The 22,201-nt window shown below is 40.1% G+C and overlaps 1 protein-coding gene and 1 pseudogene across 1 annotated transcript in view; both read right to left on the minus strand.

Moving 5' to 3' along the window:
• Positions 1-1,687: 1,687 nt before the first annotated feature.
• The window catches only part of LOC140238748 (beta-mannosidase-like), a 30,658-nt gene continuing 10,144 nt past the window's right edge, over positions 1,688-22,201 (minus strand). The window contains exons 6-16 of the mRNA XM_072318643.1: positions 17,933-18,117; positions 17,286-17,442; positions 15,889-16,193; positions 14,398-14,477; positions 12,974-13,164; positions 12,243-12,422; positions 10,747-10,844; positions 9,163-9,307; positions 8,342-8,547; positions 6,481-6,687; positions 1,688-2,198 (exon numbers count right to left, since the gene is read on the minus strand). Of these exons, the coding sequence (XP_072174744.1) occupies positions 1,965-2,198; positions 6,481-6,687; positions 8,342-8,547; positions 9,163-9,307; positions 10,747-10,844; positions 12,243-12,422; positions 12,974-13,164; positions 14,398-14,477; positions 15,889-16,193; positions 17,286-17,442; positions 17,933-18,117 (1,988 nt within the window). The 3' untranslated portion in view covers positions 1,688-1,964. The remainder of the gene's footprint in view (positions 2,199-6,480; positions 6,688-8,341; positions 8,548-9,162; positions 9,308-10,746; positions 10,845-12,242; positions 12,423-12,973; positions 13,165-14,397; positions 14,478-15,888; positions 16,194-17,285; positions 17,443-17,932; positions 18,118-22,201) is intronic.
• Positions 21,045-22,089, minus strand: LOC140238749 (uncharacterized; annotated as a pseudogene).

Here is a 22,201-nt window from a genome sequence, read left to right on the forward strand (position 1 = left end):
GGGACACGATACATACATGGTATAATTTTGAAATTGATAGGCAGAGGACTTTCTGAGCTAACCTCTGCACAACTTTTGGGGAGAAATAAAATAAATAAAAAGAAAGAATCAGTAAAGATACAGAAGGTGATCCGAGAGCATACTCGGATCACCTAAAAAAATACAGAGAGGAATGTTTCTAGAGTTTTCAACAGAGATCAGCTTGAGAAACTCAATCGCAAAAGTCCACGAGGAATGAAATGGTCTGCTGAAACCATCATACAAGGCTTCCACTTAAATCTTCTGGAAACGAGGTTCATCTCTCTAACAATCAACCGTTACTTTTAGCCAGGTCATTACGAAGAAGACTAGAACTGATATCAATGGAACAGGGAATCTTAAATAAGGTGTTTATGATCTCTTCAGTTGAAGGTAACCGCAATGAAAGCAGAAGAGCGAGAGTACTGCTTCACCCTTGATGAGATTTCAATCCAGGCAGGGTTTCAATATGATATTGGCACCAGTTGTATATGAGGAGATAGCACATTACCAGGTCATGGCGGAGAAACTACTCATGCCCTAGTAATCATTTGGTAGAGAAGAGGAATTTGTCTGTGTTCTGAGATGGTGATTATCTTCATTTTATAGCATATTAAATTTGGATGTTTAATCAGTGAGAAATGTGTGTCAGATTCAGGATATTATTCTCTAAAGGTGTTAAAACGTATCTGACCAAGATAGCGTGTTAACTCAAAAACTGCGACATGAAAAAAAATGAAAGCATAATTTACAATGTAAACTGCCATCCTATTTAAGTAATTAGTATCTACAATTCAACAAAGACTGAAAGGTACTTTTGGACTCTTTTATTCACATTTCCTGTCTGCGCGAGTTAAGCTTAACGCAAGCTTTGATTGCACATCGCTGCTCAAGTAGTTGCATTTTTTGTCTTCTTTTTCCTCTTAGATGTGAAAATTGATTAATATGCATATCACAAAATGCAGGTCCCATCTACGACATGATTACATGTGTTGTCATATCTAGAACATTCAGTAACAAGAGTCAATATAACTATTTTGTATCATTATCATTATCGCTAGAATACACTGGCACTTTCCCATCGCATTTCCTACTTTTCTGTTCATTAGGATGACAATGCAATGAATGTAAACATAACTTCACCAGTATACACTATACATTCATCTTTTTTTTTCCCCACACATGTTCGGATATGACAAGAGTCCCGATATGACAAGAGAAATCAATCCAAATCGAGGATCTCATCAGAACGGGATTCCCCTGTACTTGAGCATTTTCCTTAGCTACTTAGCCAGCCACACAAATGAGAGATTCATACCTTCAATCATAGTGAGGGAAGTCTATGTTGAAATAATGCTGTTATTACACAATCTCATTATAATTTACACATCTCAAAGAAAGATCCTTTGTTTCAAGCATGTACCTGAGTATTTTCCTTTGCTATTTATCCTCATCAAAGAGTCAGAATATTGACTGAGCTTGGCATTACAAATAATATGTATCCTGCACATTTCAGCAACAGAGGCATACAAAGAATTCATTTAAAAGGTTGTCAAGAAGACATGGTATTGCAGGAATAAATGTATAGATATCGGCATTAAAAAAAAGAAGAAAAAAGAAATGTGTCCAATAATGTGGCTATTGCATTTTCTGATTTTTTAATTTTTCCTTTGGTAATTCATTTTTGAAAATGAGTGCACACTTCGTTTAAACTTCAGACTTTAATCTTCTTTCTCCTCTGCTGTTCATTCCTATGCCACCTAGGTTCCTCTTATCCTATGAAATGTGCAAACAAAGTATATAATATGCACCATAGCGGACAGGTCTCATCTTGTTATGTGAGGCACATTATGAGAAGGTGGTTGCTAAGTGAATATTGTCATGGCAACACAAAATGAAGATGACGACACACCTGGAGAATTTTTTTCCGCAAAAAAGGAATGTGATCAACTATAGATATCCACTAAAGAGGATACCTTCAGGCTACCAGCCAGCTCACTCGAAGAGGTTGGTTGCCAGGCAAAGAACACCACGACAACAGAGGGCTTGTAGAAGAGGAAGCCATTGGTCGAAAAGCGCCCTCTAATCTTGCCGCTCTCCAACCACGTAAAAGGTGCCACGCTGTCAGTCTTCAGCGTGACGTTGAATTGATTCGAACCCATTGGAGTCACTGCTGTGATCTGCAGACAAAACATTTGGAAGTACAGTTGTAGGTTATATGCCAACTGACAGATCAAGTGTTAAAACTTATCATTCTAGAGCCATTTAAAGGACAAGTTCACCTTCATTAACATAAGGATTACGAGAATGCAGCAATATTAGTAGAACACATCAGTGAAAGTTTGAGGAAAATTGGACAATTGATGCAAAAGTTATGAATTTTTAAAACTTTTGTGTTGGAACCGCTGGATGAGGAGACTACTAAGGCTCGTGATGTCATATGAGTACAACAGTATAAAGAAAATGTAAAGAAAATTCAACGTATTTTCACTTTTTTCGCATAACAAAAGAGCACTTGACTTGCCTCTTTCTAAAGGCAATGGGAATAATATTACCCATAACATATGTCAGTAACGAGTCAAGAGAATGTGTACTTTTTTCAAAAGATGAAATTTTGTGAAATTCTCTTTATATTTTCCTTATATTGTTGTACGCATGTGACATCATACACTGCAGTAGTCTTCTCATCCAGCGGTGACTGCGCAAAAAATTCAAAAATTCATAACTTTTGAACAGATTGTCCGATTTTCCTCAAACTTTCAATGATGTATCCTACTAATATTGCTACATTCTCTCAATCCTTTAAAATGTTAATGAAGGTGAACTTGTCCTTTAATGATCAAGCATCTGATAAACTGGACACATGTAAGCATGATCTTTGAAAGTTACTGTAAAAGTGGAAATTTTCGCGGTGCTGAAATTTTCGCGCATTTCGCGCAACCAGAAACTAGCGCGAAAATAAAAACACGCGAATATTTTTGCTTGCCATACGTTCCTGTGCGTGATGTCTTGATTCCGCGGAATTAAAAACATGCGAAACTCTTCTGACCCGGCCTAGCGCGAAAAATTAGTCCCGCGAAAATATCCACTTTTACAGTATTGGAGAAGGGGCAACTCAGACTATTTGTGACAATTCTCGCTATCGCCAATGACGTCAAAAGTACCCGGATGTTGATCTAAGCGTCATTTACGGTGCATTATGGGATAGTCCGGTAGCAAAGTCACTTCCGTTTGTACACGCGTGATACGTGACTAATACTATTTACACACACAACCGACTGTATTCTTCGTGTACTTACTATTTTCTCAACTTGAATTTCAGCTTTAATATGATTTGAAATTTCTCCATTCTTAAGAAATGGGATAGACCGGTAGCAAGGTCACTTCCGTTTGTACGCGCGTGATACGCGACTAATACTATTTACACACACAACCAACTGTATTCTTCGTGTACTTACTGTTTTCTCGACTTGAATTTCAGCTGTAATATGATTTGAAATTTCTCCATTCTTAAGAAATTGCTGTTAATACGACTATGGGTTGCTACTGCGAAGCTGCCATGTGTTATTCGCACGATAATAAATGAATAAAATCTACAGAAATAGGTCCCTAACTAGCATGCGAGACGTGACATGGCCGCGTGGGTGAAGTTTGGGGGTGACTCCACAGTGCAGTATGTGCGCGCGTGACTTACTAGTAGTAGTACTTGCTTGGAAGAAATTGCTTCGGAGACAGGATAAGTTCGAGATCACAGTTCGTTCCCAATTGTGTTCGCGACACTTCGACAGAGAACAAATAAAAAAAGATGGGCATGTCATGACGATATCCAGGTGGGTGAATATTTTCCAGCATATTTTCAGCGTATGCAGAGATGACTGATCTGTGATGTGCACATCCATTGCATGATCAAGCAGTACGATGTGTATGCGTGCAGTGTGGTGCATGCTAATTCAAGGCCGGCATAGGGCAATGCGGGGGCTATAGCTACAGTGTACGAGTATGACAGGCCTGGCCACTGGCTGGCTGGGGTACAGCCACCTACTGTACTAGTAGGGAGCTTTAGATATTAGACGCGCGGACATTCAGAAGGAAAAAAACATGTTCTGAGCGTGCGCAGAAGCGCGCGAGAAGTCGATCTATTTTTAGCTTGCATCGCCTGAGTTTTTCACTACGCGTACTGGGCTATTTTTACGTCTGCACAGTTTGCAACGTAGAGAGCTACTTCATCCACCGATCATATGGGGGCGCCATTTTATTTTTTATACGTTGCGTCTCAGCTTAATCTAAAGCTATTTTTCAACGCGACGCAGGGGAGAGGAGAACGTCCATCGCACTTGTCTTCTCAAACGTCAGCGCGTCAAAATCTAAAGCTCCCTAATGTCCGTGTCGGCGTGGCGCTACAAGTAAGGTACACGTACGCGTACGCTAGCGCTGTGCAAAATATGCCCCGCGCCGGAAGTGCCCTAGCCCAGGAAGTGCATTAAATCTTGACGAAAAAGCCACATCTGGGTACTTTTTACGTCATTGGCGATAACGAGAATTGGTTGGTTGGAAATAGAATGTAGTGTGTGCATATGACATTGTATTAAAAAAAACTAGAAATGTCGCTACGGCGACTGGTGTATGCCTCCGCCATAATACATGGTTCTCCTAATAGGTCTATAGTACAATGTCTTGACAATGTGTGATGACAGTTTCACACAATTGGCAAAATATTAAAATGACAGGTTTGCCACAAATGTGCTGAATGTTCACTTTCCTAGAACTAGGTTCAATTGGATAAATGATTAAAACGTCAGAGTGCAGGCATTTGGGGGAACTGATGATTTTCACTTGACTTTTGACCCTTTTACAAGTTTATGCATTGAGTAATTATCAAGGTATTGAGAAAAAGTATAATTTCAGTATCAAATGGTAAAATAGTATTATCGAAACCTGGCCTTTGACCTTTGACCCCACAGTTCCAAAGAGAATCACTGTTAGGTAGAACATGCATAAATATGTAAGTTTCATGACAATACCTTGAGTTATTTTTGAGATATGGAGGAAAAAGTGCAATTTAGCACTTTCACTTGACCTTTGACCTTTTGACCTTTGACCTTTTGGCAAGAAACTTCCCACAGAATATATATTGGGTTATACATGCATACATCAAGTTTTAAAAAAATCCTTCAGGCACTGCATAAATATAAGGAAAGTAGTTATATTTTGAGGAGTTGACCTTGACCTTTGACCCATGACCTTTGACCCATGACCCCCAACTTCCCTAGATAATCACTGCCCATCGGTACAAGCATATATACTAAGTTCCATGAAGATACCTTGAACCATTTGCGAGATATGGAGAAAAACATGAAATTTCAATATTTTTTTCACAAAATAACCTGTGACCTTTGACCTTTGACCCTGTGACCCTAAAATCCACACAAAGTATCATCCCCCAAGGATATACCCTCATACCAAGTTTGATGCAAAACCACCACACGGTTCTTGAGATATCGACAAAAACAAAACGGGACGGACGGACGGACGGACGTACGGACGGACGGACGGACGTACGGACGGACGGACGACCCGAAAACATAATGCCTCCGGCCACTTCGTTGGCGGAGGCATAAAAAATACACATAGCACACAATTTATCCTGGAAATTACTTGGTATTTTACAACTCAGCAATTATTCAACCAACTGATGCACCAAAACGTTTATTTAGCTTGCAGTAGTAAGCCCAGATGCCTGTTGCATAAAACTTTTACCTGAGGAAAAACTGGTTAGAAGTGAAAACTTAGGTTAGTATGACTCCGCCACTGACTTTGACACAGGAAAAACTGAAAAGTAACTTGAGTTTTCTCAGGTACAGAGTTTTATGCAACCGGTCCCAGATGAAAGTTCTACTACTGAACCTTTGAGGCTACTCGGTGATGTGGCAGAAAATCTGGTCTCTTTGCACAATTTCTTACAACTCAAAGTCAACTATGGTTGAATTTGTATCGGGGCATTATTCCCCCCCCCCCTCCCCCCGTTAGTGGTAATGTTAGAGAATAGGGATAGGTTTAAAGTTAGGAGTTTGGGTTAGGGTTTAGGTTCATGATTAGGATTAGGTTTAGGGCCAGGGGAAATGTCCGGGGGTAATTGTCCAGGAGGTAATTGCCCTAGACCCCTTGAATTTATTACAGTCACATAAAACAGGGCTGGACACTAACTTTTCTTTCTCTGGTAGCCCATTTGGGTCACTATATTCTTTAGATTTGTAATTTTGGTGGCCCAAAAAAGAAGTGTATTAGCCTACAAATAAAAGGAAACATAACAATCCATTTTGAATCTTAGTTGCCCAGTAAGGCCACCGAAAGATAACCTTTTTGGAAATTTGGTGGCCCAACATCAATTTGTAGTGGTCCTGGGCCACTGGGCCACCACCAATGTGAACACACTATAAAATAAGATATGACATTTTTGCTCACCACAATATTTGCTTTCTTGAGCCCTAAAATGTCTGAGAAGGAGGCAGGAAAGACGAAGTTGACAGGGGCGGCTACGTCGGGATCGCTGATTTCTAACGTGATAAAGCACGCCCTCTCTGGAGGCACCTGGGAATCCTCGCCACATCTACCCAAGCCAAGGAGTGAGGCGAGGGATGTCTGGAGGATCAACTTGGAGGAGGCAGCAGGCTGATCAAGGAAAAGAGGAAATATGACGACATTCACTGAACATGTTCTATATATTCTTATCTATTACAATTCTTACTGAAAATTGTATTGAATCAAACTGACCAGATATACAGTTCAACCCCTCCTATCCGCCTCCCTTTATCCAAATCTCTTTACTATCCGAATGTGATCTCTGCACACTTTTTTTTTTTTTTTTTTTTTTTGGGGGGGGGGATTTCAGATTCAAACAAAATTCCGTCACAACTCACCTAACATCTAATTTTCATCTAAATAGCATGCATTCAGACATTCACTAATGTTACCCCCTCCCCCCTCCCCCCCCCCCCCCCCCCCCTCATCACCGCAAGAACATGGACAGAAAACTCTTCATTAAATCAAGGCACTGTACAGGCTATAGTTCGTTGAGCAAATTATCAGAGAATTCTGAATGCAGACCAGCTGACGAGGACATGACATGATGACACAGAAAGTGATACATGTACATGTAGCTACCATTGGGTAGGCAGCTGCACATATTAAACATTGAGTCTCCCATATCCGGCCAAATCCCTTATCTGAATAAGCACTGGTCCCGACATGTCCGGATGGGAGAGGTCGGACTGTATTGCATTTCTGTTTCCCAAACTTAAAATTCACCTTGTTCTCATACATGTTTGACTTTTACATAACAGCAGCAAATAGATACAATCATAACCTGCAGCACAGCAGTAGTCACAGGCATAAGAAACACATCACTGCGAAATCTGCGACAGTAGAAATTTCTCTTCCAGGGTCCCATTTCATAAAGTATGTGAGATGTCAAATGTTGGACAGCAATTCCTGCTGGCACACCAACTTCTCATCTACAGTCATTTAGGTGGCTGGATTCTTGTCACTACCATGACACCTGTGATTCTAGCAAGAGGTGCTTTCATAACAACTTTTAATGAAATGGGACTCGGGCTGTTTTGACACTATCTGATGTGTGAGGGCAAGATTATATTTGCTTTTATAAAATGGGTTCAAGAATGTAGCCAATTGGAAGCGCTAAAATGAGTCACGTGTGAGTGCATTAATTTCTTAGTAAATGCACGGCCTGACCAGGGAGGTGGAAGAGTCTCTCTTCCACCTCCCTGGCCTGACGTACGTCACAATGTTTACACTAGCAGTGCGCACTCAATCAGTTGTTACAAGTGCGTCACGCGCTACTATACGCGCTGTCAATCCTGTAAACAACTTCTAGTTTGGGCCGCGGGCGGGCTGCCACAACAGCCGGCGGCCTTTCTTGTGCATAACACGTGGCGTACGTATACTCTACGTACAGTACTTATGTGCGGGATTTCCGAGTGCGACGTGCGTAAATGTTTGGGACGAACATCTTCGGACATCTTGACTTTTGAGCGAGTGCTACATGTAGCTGACTGGTATTGACCCACAAAGGTACGTGAATAATGCTGTTAGTTTTCGACCCATTTTATAAAACAAATGATGCACAGGATTATTTTGTGGCGTTAGTGAAGGTGCGGCGCACTCTCAAGTATTGACAACGGTTGCAAACATGCACTCGGCTGCGCCTCGTGCATGTCGCACCATTGTCAATATTCTCGAGCGCGCCGCACCTTCACTAACACACTCTATCCTGTGCATCATTTGTATACTAATGCAACGTACTCACTTGAGAAAAAGCACCAACTGAAGAGAAAACAGGAGTGAAAGAAGACCACGATCTCACAGACACCAGGTAGGTTGCATTGTTGAAGGTATGTGTGTCAGAGATTCCATAGATTAGGAGGTCCCCGTCCTGGACCACACCCGACAACATGGCAGGTGCAAAGAAGTCTTTTGCATAGTAGTGAAGCATCTTCCATTTGCCACCATACTCTGTGACATATACCACAAATAACATAGAAGTAAAGTAAATGATATATGTACCCATATCATTTTGTATTTCTTGTTGATTTAATATTACACCTGCTGTGCAATAAAATACAAAAATATGCACAAACACACAATCAAATGTGTCACAGTCTAGTGTAATTTCCAACAGATATTTGCTACAGCACAAAAATTCTTAAAATCCAAATAATTGAAAAGAGGACACAATTACATACTTGCATTTCTGAAAACATCGATGACTGTGTGATATATGTACATTAATCTTGCAATCAGTTACATCTGCCCATATCTTCTTTTTTTTTTTCTCTCTCTCTCTCTCTCTCTCTCTCTTTTTTTTTGGGGGGGGGGGGGGGGGCTGGAATAAAAATAAATTCATTTTATGAGGCACCAATGAACATGGAAAATGGCCATGACAATATGCTATGAATGAGTCCAGGCCTAATGAAAAGCGAAGTTGGGCCTTTATTTAGGCAATGTAAATGACTACTCACATTATAGCTCTCGGCCAGTTGTTATGATTAGGATCCATAACATCATTCTACAAGTTATAAAACTAAAACAAATTATTACATTTTTTTTAAAAATCAAGATTCTGCTTACCTATTGAGGACCATGTAGGAGCTTGCCATATGTCATTAAGTTGCCAGTAGAGCGCCCCCATACAGTGGCCCTGTCCGTCCACCAACAGGCTACGCAGCCGACGATAGTGCTCCGTTTCGAACTTGATGCATAGTGCCTGGGATATCTGATCAAGAAAACAAGTATACTCACACTGATATCAAGACTTATCTACTGCACTATAAAAGATCCCATTACACAAAAAGGTTTCAATCACTGTATTAGAGGACTTGATTGCAGTTACCACATCTGTGAAAGCCATGCTATTATGAGCAATGAAATTATTCCCACAGTAAATGCATTTTCACAGTAAAAAGAAAGGCCTCTGGCCATATTTCCATTTGAAATCCAACTCTATCAATGCACAGCTGTATTTCACCGAACTAAATATGAAGGGCTCAATTCCTTAATCACTGCCATATCACATCATCATCGTTACATTTTATATATTTCAAATTGTACACATCGAGAGACACTCATTCTGCTATTAAGCAGCTGCTGCACCGCAGCTCCAGGTTACATACATCATTACTCATCAAAACAATGGAGACACAGGTAAAATCTATCTTAAAGGTGCATGGTCCCGGTGTTTTAGTCAAATGCGTACGCGGGCGCACGGCGCAAGTTTCTTATAGAGACCTACGCTGTTGACTTCTCTTTGCCGCTTACACTTTGGCCCACTTTCCCCGAGTCCGAAGAAGTCCGATTCACTGTAGTCAGTGGTCCGATCACAGTTCGGCTCATGATTCGGCTGAGGGGGATGACAGCTTTAGCAAACTTCTTTTGTGATGTCATAATAACAAGCACATATGCACGCACCCTGGCATTACTACAGACTGCGCGATGCGCAAAGAAGACAACAAAGGCAACATTACTTAGCAACACCTACGCACTTTACTCTTGATGACAGCTCAACCTCGGTAACCTTCGTATCAATGCTAACGGTGATCGGCAGTATCATGAACAGCGTTATCTATACTACCGGGACTATGCCCCTTTAAGAAGGTTGCCCGGACTGCCAATTACCTCATTATAACCGGTGCTTCATTATAAACGGTAAGAAACAAGACACCAGTTTAACACAGTGATGAAAAATCAGAAATGCCAAATTCACCTGGTTCAAGGCGGTACCTTGATGTGAGTGAGCTTGTTGTAATGGTGCCATGTACTTAGAAGAGTGTCAGTAAAACATGGGAACTGCATGGCCAAATCATATCAAAACTGATTATATATTCTACCAGTCAATCACTCTTATGAAATGTTCTTATGTAGAGACAGAGGCAAACTAAAGGCTTACCATTAAACCTTTGGGAGATAATACAAAAAAAAACACAAAGACACAAAAAAACTCTAGAAACCTACCTACTATTTGCAAGAACCGCCATGACAGTTGAAGATATTATTAAATGGCAGTGTCATAAACAGTCAATAGTTGGAGACATAGCAGTTTATGACATAATATGGTAGCTGCACATGACATTTATTGCAATGCAATGAGTGGCAGTGTGGCATTTCCACCATGATACAACTGTGATAACGGGTGATTTGGAACAGTCTCTGGCGTACCTGTGTCAAATAGAGAAGATCCTTGTAGTATTTCAGCTGGTCCTTGGAGGAGGGCAGGTTGAAGTGCTTCTGAATAGCAGCAAGCATCTGACCTTGACCTGGGCATTGGGGAAGAATTAGAGACTGATAGCACATTTCTTCTAGCACTTTCAGATAAATTTTTGCAGGACATTAATTTTCGCATATTTCAGGCTACTTCTGTCTAGCGCAAATTCTGAAACCTGCAAAAATATCTTCATAATTTCTCTACATGTTTTGAATGGGTTGACAACTGCGCAGAAGGAATTCAAGAACCCGCGAATATATTTTAGAGTCACTTAGCGTGAAAATACTGATATGATATGGGCTTGTTAAATACCAAGTCAGGGATTGGATAAACATGATCACATGATAGGAAAACATTTTGCTTTTGAGTAGAATATTTAACTTGAAATTTTGCTCTTAGTATGCTTCGTCATGCTTGCTCAAAGACAAATAAACTTTGGACTCTGCAGAGTTACTAAGTAAGTGATGACTTGACAGTAAGTGCTCTCACAGTACTCTGAATACCAGGGGCTTGTTTCGTAAAGATTGAGCGTAACTTGCAATCAATCGCAAAATGCGTTTCATGAACAACTTTGCGATTGATCGCAAGTAACACTCAATCGACTGAAAGTTATGCTTGATTTTTCTTGAAATCAAGCATAAGTGTCTTTATGAAACAGGACTTAGGCTTAATCTTAATATTGGACTTACGATCAATTCACCGAGTTACGCTCAATAAATTGAGCATAAGATCAACCGCGACTCTATGAAACAGGCCCCGGGGGGGGGGGGGGGGGGGGGGGGGGGGGGCGTTTCATGAAGGAACTTGTCGGATAAAATATCCGACAAGTCAATTATATCTGATAAGTTCAGAGAAATCAGACAATCAGACTAAAGAATTTCTCAAAACTTGTCGGATATAATTGACTTGTCAGATATTTTATCCGACAAGTTCCTTCATGAAACGCCCCCCAGATGTTATAATCTCTCCAGAAAAGCTTTGCAATGTGCCTATCTATGCACAGGTTGTGTCTTCTCCTGAAATCGGAATGGTCTGCCTTCTGTTGCTTTATATAAACCAACTTCTAATTCACCTTGGCTTCAACAGAATAGAATCTGCACATTCTAGGCTTAATACCATGGAACTCAGTATAACTGGTTCTTGGGGACTAAGACAATTTGTTCTTTATATTACATATTTGCTTTATCAGTAGTGAAAAAAACAATACAAAACAAATTATATAAATTAGATGGGAACGGAGAAATTAGTTTGTTACCACAGATATTCTGTTATATCAAATCTCTTTATATCGAGTTTCCACTGTATCACCAAATACCTTCTCACTGAAATTAGAGCAATTTCATCTGACATATATGATGGACATGATACATTGTATCTCTCCTCGACACATCAATGATGACATAGGAGGCAAACAGACAAGATGTCAGTGGAGAGATATCCCCATAATTACCCAATGCATGGTGCTGCCTGTGCTCACTGAAAGCGCTGTCGTAAGACCAGTCCGTTGCTATGGAGACACTGCTGAGAGTCTCAAAGGAGGGCCAGGACTGGACACCATACTCCGAGGCAAACCTGGGCTTGGGATAGCTAGAGACATTCCAGCAGTCTGCGTAGTAGTTGTAATAATGAACTGAAAGGGGAAAAAACCCATCAAAGTGACAGCCTTAGTCTAGTTTCATTTTGAAAAGTTCACTGGGAGAGCAACTGGCTTTATATCGTACTGAGTAGTAGTTTGCATCAATTTTTGATAGTTTGGGCAAGTACAATCAACCCGTTTTAGAGACCACTTGTCCATGAACACCATTTTTGTTGCGGAATGTTTTTTAATTGTGTGTGGGGGGCGGGAGGGGTTATCCCCACCCCCTTTTGGCCCCAACAACCCAAAAAGACTGCCTTTTTCTATCTTTTTTGTGCATTCTTTATAGGCAAGTTTAATTGTCTTATAAACAGAATTGTCAAAATTAGCTGCATACCATATGAGGTACACAGTTCTCACAAAGACACAAGAATGTGGCTGATAAAAATCACTACTAAATTGTTTAGTGTTCTTTCATAAAACAGACAAATTTCAGTCTGTAGCAGTTTTCTAAGTGAAACCTTCCTTGCACCAACAGTATACAACATCTTTCCATGCAATTGTAATAAAGTGAATGATGATTACAGGCAAAATTTAAACTGTACCATCTCCATAGTATGTAGACTGGGGGTTCTTGGCAATCCAGCCTTGTTCCTGGGTCTGGATCCCATTGGAGGGACTGGAACTCATAAAAGGTAGACCAGTCACCTTGGAAACGACAATCTCCCAGATCGCACCAATGTAGAGAGTGACATAGTCACTGGCGTAAAGTGTGAAGTTCTTGTTTGTACCATACCTGGAAAGTACGATGGAAGAGCATGTGAAATAACAGGTATGCCTCTGAGTCAGAGCTGAAATATTCAAGCCACCAAACATGATACTGTGGTGAAATTTGAAATTTGTTGAAATTTACTTATCAAGATGGATTATGATATTGAAATGGATAAAGAGGCATATTAAAAAGTACACAAAAGTTTTCTCAAAGTTGTGATGTCACTATATCACCAGTATTACAGACACCAGTTTTGGCATGATTTGTCTAGATTATATTCTATTCAAGATAGAATATTGAATATTCAAAATTATATTCTATGATTACAAAAGTCAGTTTGGTATAAATCTGGTCACACACAGACTTTCATTTTTTTGAACAATTCAGTGATAATTTTACCAGAGCAAATCTTGTCCATAGTTTCATGTTTACCTAAAGCTAGTGTGTAGGACCATGCACCTAAGATCTTTTCAAGCTAGAAACAATTGTTCAGCGATGCTTTACATTCTTCTATTGCAGTAATCCCTGAAACAAGAGCAGAACATTTGACTGAAAGGGGTCTTTCTGACTGGAATAGGACTGATGTGAATCCAACAGTGAACCAGAAACTGAAATCCCATTCGGTCATCACAAAATGAACTCATTGGTGACAAGAAAAAAACTTTTACTGTGTCAATGTTTGATCCTTATACCCAAGAGTACTGACAGTACCTTCTGACAGGGCCAAAAAGAAATTTAAGATACAAATTCTCACTATTATACTGAATGCTTGCCAGATACAGAAGAATGTGATCTTATAGGACCTACTAAGACACATGCGTTCCCTATCCCTCTAGCATTAAATATCTATCAAAAGAATGTGACAGGAAAATAATGAAGACTCTCCAACTACTCTTTAGTCTTGAGTTATGTAAAATATCTTTAAATATGAAACAGATTCTAATGTAAGAGTCACCAGAACTGGGTAGTGCTGGATCGTCTGATCAGATACTGTATTAGCCAAATATTTCGTGAGGTTTTTATTTTCGCGAATTTCACAAGTCAGGTGCTATTCGCGAATTTAAAGACACGCAAAAACATCAACTCTGATCCCGATGTGAATGTGATGTACGCATGTACACTTTTCCATTTCAGTACAGGACTCCACGATAGTGAATTTAACCACTTGCGAAATCGTCAGGACTTCACGATTCGCAAAAATTTAGACTCACGAAATATATGCCGTATACAGTATGTGGTTTAAAAGTTGGATCTCACCAGTTTTGTCTGAGAGCACCCTCGTTTTCATTGTTTGCACTCCAGGCTATGACGGAGGGGTGATTGTTGAGCCGTCGAACCTGTAGTATGAATGCAAAGGTGATCACGGGTTTGATACTCTGATGTCAAAGACAACAATTTGTTGATTCACTTGCTTAAAGGGATCGTATAGTTTGGGTTGAGACCTAATCTCCATTTTCTAACATTTTTTGGTGAGATAATGAGAAACCTTTTCTGAAATATGAAAGGGAATGTAATTCCAAGAGTAATTCAACATCTACTTGATGAAAATAGGTTTTGATATGGCCTAGATATCCAAAACAGAGCAATCCTAATAAACGGTGGGACCCTCCTTTTATTATGATTGCTTAGTTTAACTTTGTTTTTGGATGTCTCTGCCATTTGAAAACCAATTTTCATCTAATAAATATTGAATTCCTCTTAGAATGGTATGCTCACGTACTATTTCATAAGTGGTTTCCTGGTATCTCACAAAAGTTAAAAGCCCAATCCTTCTCTCCACCAATACTATACCCCCCCTTAATTTTTTTTTCTGTGCCAAGGATTTTGGACCATGCGTACAATGCTACACTTACAGGGATTTCTGTGCCAATTGGCACTAAAAGTGCACAAAGGGTCGGGGAAGGCTTGGATCTTCCCTAAGTGTATGAAAGAATCTTGGCAAACTTCTGTTCAAAGGCAATCTGAATTCCTTGATGACACAGGGACAGAAAAATTCTGTATATTTCATACCTTTTAAACAACACCCACTAGATAAAAAAAAAAAAAAGATAATGTATTTGTATTTAATTTCCACACATACCTCAATGGATGCACTATCTTTGCAGAATTTATGAAAACATTGAAAAGGAAATAGTCAGAGGCTATTATTTTCAAAGGGTAATGAAAACTATCAAACTTGACTGTATCATGTGGTTGCCATTTCATATCACTCCATTTGCTGTGGTAGGATACATACCAGAAGATTAATAAAATATCCCTGAAGCACTCTGAATTAGAAGCAAAATAATTATTTCACTTATCCCTTATTTAACCTCGGTCCTGTACCATAGTGGACTGGAATTGACATTAAGATAAATATTACACAGAACTCAGCAGCTGGCCATGTACAGAATAAACTAAACATTCACAAGAGTTTTTAAAATACTGTAAAACCCGAAACATTCGCAGCATGAAATTTTCAAGAATTGAAGCCCACAGCCTTTTGGGGGCCATGAAACTTTTGCAAATTGCATTTGGCATTCAATGCATCATGTAGATAATACCTTTCATTTTTGCAAATCTTAACTCCTTGCAAAATTTCACAGTTTCATTATATCCCAGGGACGGTTGACTCTAAGCTGTACATTATGTACAGTGAATAGTATTATTTTGGCAATGATGATTAAAAAAAGGATGATGAAATTTTGCAAATGTTAACGGAGGTGCCTATGACAGTTCTGCCACCTATCAAAAGAATGAGCTCTTCACCTGATAGGTCACTTCATCTCGCACTGACTGGAGAAAGTCTTCGTCCGTCGGGTACATGGCACAGGCAAACATGAAATCCTGCCAGAGGACGATTCCCATCTCATCGCAGAGTTCGTAGAAGCGGTCCTGCTCGTAGATGCCTCCTCCCCAGACTCTCAGGGCGTGCATGTTGGCATCCACCGCTGACTGGAGGAGGCGGGACAACCTCTCCGCGGTGATGCGCTCCTGGAAGGCATCAGCTGGTATCCAGTTGGAGCCCTTGATGAAAATCGCCTCGTCGTTGATCCTGAAGTAGAAGGAAAGCCCTACAGTGGGAGTATTGGTACAGAATTAATGGATAATTGGATCTCTGCCATACTTTATCGATCTTGGGTTTCCTAATATAGAATTGAACTGTATGAGCAGCTCGCAAAACAATGAAAGTTTTACCAAATACAGATGAGATGTGTCTAAGGGTTGGTTGGTCCTGATAAGGAATGAAAGCATAAAGCAGAACACAAGAATGAAGGTACTTCCCTCTTAAAGGACAAGTTCACCTTCATAAACATAAGGATTGAGAGAATGTAGCAATATTAGTACAACACATCATTGAAAGTTTGAGGGAACTCAGACAATCTGTTCAAAAATTATGAATGTTTGAAGTTTTTGTGCAGTCACCGTTGGATGAGAAGACTACTGCAGCGTATGATGTCATATGAGTACAACAGTATAAGGAAAATATAAAGAGAATTTTACAAAATTTCATATTTTGAAAAAAGTACACATTCCCTCGACTTGATACTGACATATGTTATGGGTAATATTATTCCCCCTGCCTTTAGAAAGGGGCAAGTCAAGTGCTCTTTTATTATGAAAAAAAAAAGTGAAAATATGTTGAATTTTCTTTACATTTTCTTTATACTGTTGTACGCATATGACATCACAAGCTGTAGTAGTCTCCTCATCCAGCAGTTCCAACACAAAAATTTAAAAAAATCATAACATTTGCATCGATTGTCTCATTAATTTTCTTCAAACTTTCACTGATGTGTTCTACTAATATTGCTGCATTCTCTCAATCCTTATGTTTATGAAGGTGAATTTGTCCTTTAACAGTATCGTGGTAGAGCATAAGGCAACATATTATTCACATTGAAATACAGTGCACTCCCATTATAATGAACACAGTCATAAATTCTCTTTACAGTGATAATTATCTATATATCCTTATGTACTTTTCTGTTCAGTTATAACGAAATATCGATAAAATGAAAGAAAACTGCCTGTCCTGATGACTGTGTTACAATGGGAGTTGCCAGTATACATAATATGACTGACTAAGATACCAAAAAAGTTTGCGTATGTACCAAGTAAACCCTACGTCATTGTCCGTCATTGCCCACAACACAAAAACTCACCTGTACTATTTGCTATCTTCTCCTGTACGAGTTGAACCGTCCTGAATCCAACGCGCAGATTTCTCTGGCTTACTTCAGATGACTTGGTGGTCTTGAGGCTGACTGTTAGGGGGTAGAGTGGCTGGGATCCGTAGCCATGAGGCCACCATGTCTCTGCCTGAAGTGTTTTGATGATCAGAAGTTCACATACAATTTTTGACAATGTAAACTCATTTCCAAAGATAGGAAATAGCATTTATGACGAATGGTTTCAAAGATTCAACATTCAAGATAATTTGTCATATGAAAAACCAAACTTTTTCTTTATTTGGGGGAGGGGGAAGTACAATAATGTTTTATCCCAGTACACATGATAACAAACTGTTCAGAATTGACATTCAGTTAACAATACATGCAACAACAATCAAAGCTTTAAATACTGCAAAAGAAAATTCAAAGCAATAGTCAAAGGAGAGCTGATAAGGTAGACAAGGGGTGATGAAACAATGCAGAGTTCAACTTGTTACATTTTTATAAAGCTCGGTTCCATCCAGATGTCACATGGAAGTTAACATGCCGCAATTTCCTGATTGTGTTTCAATGCATTGACCACATGGGGCCTTCTGAGAATACAGTTTGAAGAGAAGACTAGATTTCAGTTATCTCACCTGCGGGGCCTGGACTTGAAGACTAATCTGCGTGACATCCTCATTGACGGACACTGGGAAGGTTTTGTTCACCAACAGGTTGGGTATTTGGACATAGAGGGCGCCACCTACAGTCTGTCCCTCGCCAATGTTTCCGAGGTCAAAGTGCGTCGTGATGTTCAGCCACCAGGATGTGGGATTTCCACCTGATACCATCAACAGCATGAAGCAAAATGAGACGCAAAGCTGGCGATATGTAATGCGCAGCTACATTTTTGTAATTCACGGTAAAACATGTTGTCAGACATATTACTTTTGCTGTTGTTTTTTAGCAGTTTCTATTGTTCTTTGAGGAAATGCTCCTGAATGTTTAATTCAACTTCTATTCAGTCTTCATACATTACATGGAGTGCTGTCCTACATGAATGACAGCTCTGATGTGGAAAATACTTTACATAAAATAAAAAGAGACAGAAAGAGAAGTGATCATCCACAATAGAGCACAAAACTAGAGATTACAAATCATGTCAGCATATATCCTAAAATATCAAATTCTGAAGTAGAAAATTCCTGCTTTCGTATAATTGTGAAATGAAAGCAAACATCTGAATTAAAATTGTACTTTCTATTACAAATGTGTTTCTACATTGTCCCCTTGTGTCTGCCCCAGCTACAACTAGCTGCTGGGGAGTTTCAGTTCACTGTGATATGCCCTGTATTGTTATTCGCAAGATGCAACAGATGACACTGGAAACATAGATTACAGCTAAATCCAGTTTAATTCTTGAATCCAAACTTGTCATCGATCTTGAGATAACAATCTGAAACAATAAATAAATATACAGACTCAATGCATAGTTGTTTACCCCCATGTAACAAGGTAATAAAACAGTAATATCAAAATCTGCACATATATCTGTCTATCATGCCAACTTCATCATGTGTGAACAGGAATATATCAGGAATATATATATATATTCCTCTCACTTATTTAACTATCTTTTGTCTGTATCATGTGTTAAATTTCTACCAACTGATATTGCTATATCACGTAAAGATCTTGTGTGAATCTCAAATGCTAATAATCTAACAGGTGCACTGAGAATATGCATGGAACTATAAAACTCTCTGGCACACCACAAAAATGAGTAACCTCTATGTGTTACTAATACACTATATATTACAAACATGAAAATGACTGAGGATATTGAATATCACCTGTTTTATCCCAGTGTTATTTCACTCTAAAATCTGTGATTATAAATGATACTAAATCATGTGCATAATAATCACTGCCATCTTTACTAATTACTTACATAAGGTTCGATCACTACACAGTACAATAAACACAACAACAGCAGCATTCGCCTGATGTCCACACACTATTCATATGCACACACTACTCATACACAAACAAAGACAAGCACTCCTGGGAGCATATACATCCACCTGAACCACAACTCCTTTGTCTACTACAGTCAGATCTTACATACTTATCATCATCAAACTATGGAGTCAAAAGGGGCCTGAGCTTTCGATCCTAGCAGAATCTTCGTCAGAGGCAAAATGACAAACATGCAGGGAAAGCAATCACATATAAGGACTTACACAACAAGAACAGACAGGGACAAGCTGGGTACACAGAACAAAGAAACAAAGGAGAGGGAGGTCATGGGCAAGGAGCCCAACAGGTAAAAGGAGGGGGATTAAAGCAGGAGGGTGGACAGACAATAGGCAGAGGAGAGGGGACAGACAAAAGGCAGAGGGGGTCAGTGATGATCATGAGGATCAAGGAGGCAACCAATGAAGGAAAAGGATGAATAGGGAGGCAACATCAAAGAAGATAGGGAACACCAGAGGGATAAAGAAAGGGAAAGAGTGAAAAAAGCAACAGCAAGAGGAAGGGAGGGGGGGGGGGGGGCTGAGCAAACAGTGAGCCCTGAAAGGTGTACCAGGAGGAGGCAACAAGGGGAAGAAATCAAACATATCAAAGTGTATACATATACACACACAGTAATAATAATGACAATGAAATAACAGTAATGAAAAGAATATTGATAAAAGAAATAAAGCACATATGAAAAACTGGGGGAGAGAAAACTGTATACATTGTAAGTACACAAAAAGCAGGCAAGGCAAGATAAGCACAAGTATGTGTAAACAAACAAAACCGGGTGTGTGTGTGTGTGTGTGTATAGGTAGAAAAGGCTGTATAAAAGAGACTCGGACTAGAGGAAGGAATCAATTGGGGAAAAAAGGGTCTGCAAATGGAAAAAGGCACAAAGAAAGAACAAAATGAAATTGAAAAATGAAAAAGCGAATAATAATGGTGATAATAATAAAAAAAAAAAAAAAAAAAAATATATATATATATATATATATATATATATATATTTTAGAGATATAAGAGGTGGTTAGTCATTTCCCTCCTGGATGTTGAGGCCATGGGGTTGGATGGTGTGAAGTCGTCTCATCCAGAGCTTCTCTCTGCTGGTTCTGACTGTGTCTGGACGAGTGCCTAAAGATTCAATGCCCTGTAGAGTCATATCAGTGATGGAATGATCGGGTAGATTGAAATGGTGGCCCACTGGAGTGTCGAGCTTGGCTGTGTTGACAGTAGATCTATGTCCGTAGAAGCGTCTTTTGAGTGTTGTCTTGGTTTCCCCAACATACTGGATTCTACAAATTCTGCAAGTGATGAGATACACGACATTAGTGGTGGTACAAGTGATGTTTCCCTTTGTGTGGTGAGAGAGGCCGGTAGAGTTGCTGGTGAAAGAGTCACTCTCATGGATGTGTATGCTACAAATGATGCACCTGCTGGCTGAACATTTGAATGTGCCATGCTGTAAAGGAGAAGAATTGTCAGTGAGGGAGGGTACTTCAGCACGGACGATGAGATCCTTGAGGTTGTGGGGGCGCCGGTACGCCAGGATGGGAGTATCTGGGACGGCCTGGGAGAGACGATCAGAGGTGTGAAGGATATGGTGATTATCACGAAGGATATTGTGGAGAGAGGGTAGATTGGGATGGAAAGTGGTCACGAGTGGTATTCTGTCAGTGGTGTCCTGCTTGTTGGTTTTCGGTTTGAGAACTTCAGATCTGGGGAGAGAACGAACTTTGTTGATGGCTTGTTGAACTCTCCTGGTACCGTAGCCCCTGGCTGCGAGATGTCTCTTCAGGTTCCTGGCATGGAAAGAAAACTCAGAATCCTCAGAGCAGATACGGCGAAGTCTGAGGGCTTGACTGTAAGGGATACTGGTTTTGCAGTGGCGGGGATGGCAGCTGGCTGAGTGAAGGTACTGATGGGTGTCTGTGGGTTTAGTGTAGAGAGTGGTGGTGACATGGTTAGACTCCTTTCTAACGGTGACATCGAGGAAGTTGGTCTCTTCTTGGGAGAAGTCGGAAGTGAATTTGATGGTTCTGTGGAAAGAATTGATGTGGTCAATGAAAGTATGGAGGCTTTCTTCCTCCCTGGTCCAGATGAAGAAAACGTCATCGATGTAGCGCCACCAAATCCATGGACGACAGGGCGCTGAATCTAACATCTGCTGCTCTAGCTTGGTCATGAAGAGACAGGCGAAGGAAGGAGCCATCCGGGTACCCATTGCTGTGCCAGATACCTGTAGGTAGTGCTTGTCCATGAATGTGAAGTTGTTTTTCGTCAGTACATGTGACATGAGGGATTTGATGTCAGATATGGGGGGGTTGGAATGGCCGCTGTATGTCAAAGCCTCACAGGAGGCTAGAATACCTTCATCATGGGGAATATTGGTGTAGAGAGAGGAGACGTCGAAAGTACCGATGATTGCTGTCTCGGGTATCTGGTCCTTGATGTCATCGAGCTTCCTGAGAAAGTCTGGTGTGTCATGAATGTAGGAGGGTGCGAGTGAGACAAGAGGTTTAATGTGGTGATCAACAAAGAGGGAAATGTTCTCTGTTGGGGAACCATTTCCAGAGAGGATGGGACGACCAGGATTGCCAGGTTTGTGGATCTTGGGGAGGAGATAAAATCGGGCAGGTTTGGCATTAACGGGGGAGAGAAATTTGTGAGCCTTCTTGGTGAGGTGTTCATGTTCCTTCATGTCATCGAGTGTCGACTGGATCTGTTGGGAGAAATTATCTGTGGGATCAAAGTCAAGAAGTGTGTAGTGGGAAGGATTGCGGAGATGTTTCATCAAACTATCTTACAACAAAGAAAGCATGAATATGGAGAATACAGTGACTACAAAAGTACATAGTCAGGAAATGTTGCTTCTTACTGCATTCGCGCCTTACTGGCATCACAAA

Source organism: Diadema setosum, chromosome 15 (assembly GCF_964275005.1).
Source record: "Diadema setosum chromosome 15, eeDiaSeto1, whole genome shotgun sequence".
In the NCBI taxonomy this organism is placed as follows: Eukaryota; Metazoa; Echinodermata; class Echinoidea; order Diadematoida; family Diadematidae; genus Diadema; species Diadema setosum.